General features: G+C 40.3%; 1 protein-coding gene across 9 annotated transcripts in view; it reads left to right on the forward strand.

Annotated features, from left to right (window-relative positions):
• phactr4a (phosphatase and actin regulator 4a) overlaps positions 1 to 6,000 on the forward strand; it is a 38,646-nt gene that overhangs the window by 21,399 nt on the left and 11,247 nt on the right. For 8 of the 9 annotated variants that reach the window (XM_034891170.1, XM_034891169.1, XM_034891171.1 and 5 more), the window contains one exon: positions 4,381 to 4,746. The exons of the other annotated variant lie outside the window; for it this stretch is intronic. In XM_034891170.1, the coding sequence (XP_034747061.1) occupies positions 4,381 to 4,746 (366 nt within the window). The remainder of the gene's footprint in view (positions 1 to 4,380; positions 4,747 to 6,000) is intronic. 9 annotated transcript variants of the gene reach the window in all.

Raw genomic sequence — 6,000 nt, forward strand, 5'->3', positions numbered from 1 at the left:
AATATTTAAAAAGTTTGGAGCCATCAACGCCTTTATGTCTTCGAGCCACATAAATAGCAATCTAACAGAGTATGCATCTTTCTTTTTAAGAGGCACATAAATCTGACTGTCATCTGCGTAACAGTGGAATTAAATACCATGCTTCCTAAGTATTGAACCAAGTGGGAGCAAATAATGAGAGAAAAGGAAAGGGCCAAGAACTGAGCCCTGTGGGACCCCACACGAGAGAGGAGCAGTGTTGGATATCGGGCCGTGGAACCTTAGACCTCCATCCCCGAGTCGACACGCTCCCCTCATCTTCACCCAAGGGCCTGACGGTGATACGGCGGGGATAGTGTATGCCTCTCTGGTAACATCCACCGGGCCTGGACCAGAATAGTACGGAACCCAGACTCTAATGCAATGCGGCGGCCTCGCGCTGGCCGTGCTTTACGCGTCTCCAGGTACCCAACTCTCGGGGTACAGGTATGTCAGTAAATTTGCGTAAAAGCAGGCTCCGCATCCGTGCGAATGTGTCACCCAAAACTCAGATGTGGTGGCGGTAATTTCTAAATCACACGAAATCCCCAGATGATACTTATCACGTGGGAATAAAGCTTATGTGTTTAGGCGCTGTAGCTAAAGCTGCAACCAGAGCTGATGGGCATCTCCAAAATGTTAATACATCTTGGTTACAGAGAAGTATGACCGTGTTTCCAATGCTGGTGGAGATTGTTGATGGGGAAAACAGACGAGAGCCTAATAAGGAAAGGCTCTTTAATCTTTTTAGTTTTATTTTACACAAATTTGTATTTCGTGACTTAGCAAAGCTACTTTTAGAACAAAGGTTCTCATGACAATCCTGCTCTCTAAGTCTAATGAAAGAATGTAAACTTAATTAATTAAGAAAATTAATGATAGCATAGCAATGGTCTTCTTTTCCGGAACTAGACTTGTGCTTAGGTTGCTAAGTCATTTCCATTGCAAACCTTCCCTTCATAGCCTTTTATCATGAAGTGAATGAGAGAATGGGATTTTCTCAATCTTTTAGTTGAATAAAGAACAATGTAGACTTGAAGGGGAGACACCAAAGTTTAAATTGCCAATGCTAATTTGCATCTGTTGTCCCTGGGTATGTATACAGTGCACAGTGATAACAATATAAAAATGATTATTCGACATAACACTAATTAAGACATGTGTGTCACTAAAGTGGGACAAACCAGTGCATATCCATTCAGAGAAGCATGTGTTTTTTTTTTTCAAACTGAGTTAAATAATAAACAAATATTTGTAGGGATAGCACTCCATGGTTTTGTTACTGTATAATATAAAAAGCTATTTTGGCACATGTTGTCTAGCAATGTTTTATATAACAGTCCGTTCCCCCCCCCCCCCCCCCCCCCCCCCCCTTGTTGATGATCTTGTTTGTCTTATTTCAACATAAACTGTTATAAGTGGTTTAAGTGGTGTCGGAGCTACCCCACGCAGTATCGCATGAAGTAAAGTAAAGTATTGTATCTTGTTTAAGTAGTTTATAAAGTAGTTGTATTGTTGTGGTTTTTATTTCTGCTTTCTTGCTGTTATTTTGGTACACTGTGTCCTCTATGCTGACGCTATTGCAAAATACCAGCAACAACGCATTGTCTCAAACTGTCAACAATGCTCCTGACCTAGCAAGTTCACTTTTCCAAGAATATTCTTCCCAAGAACACCGGTCCGTTCTTTGCATTCTTGGGAATGGGAATGGGAATGAGAAACACCCAATATTTAAGTGTATGTTCCTTGTTCTGTGCAAAAACATATTTAAAACTCTAACAGAAGCGAGTATGAGACTTCAGCTGTTAGCCACTTAATTTGATTAACTCTATCTTCCAATGAAAATGTCCTTCTAGAAAAAAATTCCCTCTTTGGAATGTAGTGTTTGCCAGAATGAGAACAGAGGATGCTCTCCTCCATCACAAACAGTGAAAGAATTTTAGGAAGGGATCTTTAAAAAACAAATGTAAATAGTTTTGGGGGGTTTTCCGCCTTTAGGGTAGGGAAGGTAATAAAGGGGAGAGAGAGGGCAAAGACATGCAGGAAATTGTCACAGGTTGGACTCAAATCCTGGACCTCTGCATCGAGGCATAAACCTATGTATATGTGCGCCTGGTCTACCAACTGAGCCAACCGGGCCACAGGAAGGGATCTTTCAATGGCCTGTAAAAACGGAAGTAATCAGTACACAAACAAAAACAGTTTCAATGTTCACATATGCAGTACATGTATGGAATATTTTAAGACTGACTTGGAAAAAATGTAAACCTATCATTTTACAGTTCAGTTATATAATAAATGTTACATAATGTACCAGTGAAATATGTATTGTAGTGATGGTCAAGAAAATCTCAAAGTGAATCAGATCTGCATTGCTAACAGAACTGAAGCACAAGCAAAGCCTGTCTTACTATTGCAGTTGATAAGCAGCAACTTTGGGTCCGCTAGTACTGTGAGAAGAGAAAATGAGACATTGTTACGTGACTAATAGAAATGACAAGATATCAGTCAAGCGTGGGTTTGTGTCCAAAACATTGTTTTGTGTGGCTTTGTTTTTGTTTAAAATGTTCTTTGGCCAGTTTTCCAGGTACTTGTTTGTATGAAAAAGCCTCAGTCTGGACGTTGAGAAGTGAATGTCTTTTATTGTACACTGTAATATTTATCAGTGTCAATAGATAAAACATTTCTGTCATGTTTGTACTTGTTTTTGTTGTGGCAGGTTGACATGTGAGATAACATGCAGATGTCCTGTCTCTTGGATACCGCTAACCATTTAGTCAGTCAGTCAGTCAGGAAATGTTTTACTATGAAGAAATCCAAACACGTGTGGAAACCAAAGTCTCCTCATGGTGCTGTAAAGGCATTTTCGGTAAATGATTGAACAGTAATTCTAACAGGGGTTATGAAGCCAACAAGCTCAATCTGAAAGCCTCATCAAAGTGAAACAGTAACTATCAGGCTTTGATACATGGATTTAGGTGAACATGAAAAGAGGGAAGAAAAAAATCATTAGGACCACTCTGTGTGTCTTTGATCTTTCTCCATGTCTGCTGCATATGAGCTTTTAATCGTCCTATTCATGTTACCTCTCATCCTCTAATAACCTTGATCAGAGTTGCCCTCTGGGTAAGCTGGGTAAACATCTGCTAATTTTACAAGGTTCTATAATAGGAGAGGCTACCGTTTACATTTTAATTGGTACCAGTACCCAAAAGGACCTCTTGGTAATATACAAACAAAAAATGTCGGTTGTAAAAATAATTAAAAACCTATTTATCAAATTTATTTAGAATATTTTGTTATTTATTCAGAACATTTTACACTCAAACCTTTTTTTTTTTTTTTTAGATGTTTGGGCTCACTTACAAATGACCATACTACTGCATTATAGAAAGAATACCAGCTGATCTAAGTGGGTGGCTGGCTTTAATGCAATATCTACATTGCCCATTATCAGCAACGATTCATCCAATGTGCCAAAGGCACATTCTGTTTGCTAATCTGATATCATTTAAATTAAAAAAACACTGATTGGGAAAAAATTAGAGAACACTTTTGCAAATGTAAGTACAGAATGTAATCTGAAAACTGCTGCCCTGGTTAAAAAAAACAATGCAACTGATCTCAGCTGGTATTCTGTCTATAATGGAATGCAATGGAAATTTCTAAGTGACCCCAAACTTTTGACTTTTAGTGTATACATATATAAACAGTATTGTGTGTGTGTGTGTGTGTGTGTATTAATTGCTCCTTAATGTTTTATGTTAAGCATTTTGTATTGGCTTGTTGCTGAAATGTGCTATAAGTGAAGTGACCTTGCTTTTACTTCAGCCTGTCAGTTGGTCACCAGGGCATAGAGAACAGTCTTGTGCCTGCCTGTCTGAGAGGAAGTGCAACGTCTACACCACCGCTTTTGCCTTGCCATTTTCTTGTTTTGCAGCAAACTTCTGTCTGCGTGGAGTTTTGAAAACTGTAAGCACACTTGCAACGGCTTTATCAGCATTGCCGTGACTTAAACAAAACTGCGGAGAAGTTTGCTCGAGCTTGCTTCGTCTGCACCTTGCACCTCTGAGCCCCGCTCTGTCAACATGCAGAGAGGACAGTGAATCTTGCGCTTAGGTGGTACTAGGCAAAGAAGTTTTGGCACATCTTGATTTAATGTTAATTGGCCCCTCAGTACTACCAACAAAATTAGGTCGGTACCTAACCCTATTCACCAACACCTTTAGCTTCTCGTTCAGTGTTTCACTGTATGCGATGACCCTTTTGCGTTTCCCTTATGTTAGTTCACCAGTACTAGAGAACTTGCTTTTGTGATCTTTCCTTTTAATGTGTGTGTTTGTGTGTATAATCCCTCTGTAGAATCCACTGGTGTCCGCTTCGCCCCTGCTCCTCGTCCAGCACAAGACTCTCAGCAGGAACCTTCCCTGCCCAAACATGCTCTGCTTCCCCCCAAATTTCTCACTGCATCCTCTGCTGAGCCCAGCAAGAGTCAAACCCCATCCTCTTCTTCATCCTCCTCTTCCTCTTCCTCCTCCACTGCTTCTGTAGCTGTGGCCAAGCCGCCGAGGACAGTCTCCCTAATATCTGACGACCCACCACGTCTCTCCTCTGCTGCTCCTTCCTCCGCCGACTCCGACACGCCACCCCCTGTCCCTCCCCACGCCAAGCAGCCTCCTGTCCCTCCACCCAAACCCACCAACCGCAACAGCAACCCTGCACTGCTCGGTGAGTTTGTCAGCTTCATCCTCTGCAGTTTTATTGGACCCATAAAATTAGCCTCTGTCTTTAAACAGCTGGTCTTTGTGTATCTTTCTTTTAGGGATGGGAAAAATAATCAATTCTTAGATGCATTGCTATTCTATCTAGAATTTGATGCTTGATTCTGATAAGTTAATAATCGAAAATTTATAAAAAACAAAAACATTGTTAAAAGTTACTGTCTCCAGACATGTACAAATCACAAAACAGAGTGACTGAAAGAGGATGGGATAAGGGACAATAATTAGTGATTAGGCAAGAGTGCAGAAAAAAACACACAAATGGTCAAAAGGAACTTTTGTTGTTGTTGGTATGTGTGTGTGTGTGTGTGTGTGTGTGTGTGTGTATATTTTTGTGTGTGTGTATATGTATATATATATATATATATATATATATATATATAGACATATATATATAGACATATATATATATATATAGACATATAAAGTGGTGTGAAAAAGTGTTTGCCCCCTTCCTCATTTCCTGTTCCTTTGCATGTTTGTCACACTTAAGTGTTTTGGAACATCAAACCAATTTAAACAATAGTCAAGGACAACACAAGTAAACACAAAATGCAATTTGTAAATGAAGGTGTTTATTATTAAAGGGGAAAAAAAATCCTATCCATCATGGCCCTGTGTGAAAAAGTGATTGCCCCCCTTGTTAAAACATACTATAACTGTGGTTGTCCACACCTGAGTTCAATTTCTCTAGCCACACCCAGGCCTGATTATTGCCACACCTGTTCACAATCAAGGCATCACTTAAATAGGAGCTACTTGACAGAGTAAGGTCCACCAGAAGTTTTTTAAAAGCTACACATCATGCCGAGACCCAAAGAAATTCAGGAACAATTTAGAAAGAAAGTAATTGAGATTTATCTCAATATCTCATCTAGTCTGGAAAGGGTTATAAAGGGTTATAAAGCCATTTCCAACGCTTTGGGAATCGAGCGAACCACAGTGAGAGCCATTATCAACAAATGGCGAAGACATGGAACAGTGGTGAACCTTCCCAAGAGTGGCTGGTTGCCCAAAATTACCCCAAGACCGCAGCGACGACTCATCCAAGAGGTCACAAAAGACCCCACAACAACTTCCAAAGAACTGCAGGCCTCACTTGCCTCAGTTAAGGTCAGCGTTTATGCCTCCACCATCGGGAAAAGACTGGGCAAAAATGGCCTGCATGGCAGAGTTCCAAGGAGAAAACCACTGCTGAGCA

This window comes from Etheostoma cragini, chromosome 14 (genome assembly GCF_013103735.1).
Source record: "Etheostoma cragini isolate CJK2018 chromosome 14, CSU_Ecrag_1.0, whole genome shotgun sequence".
NCBI lineage: Eukaryota > Metazoa > Chordata > Actinopteri > Perciformes > Percidae > Etheostoma > Etheostoma cragini.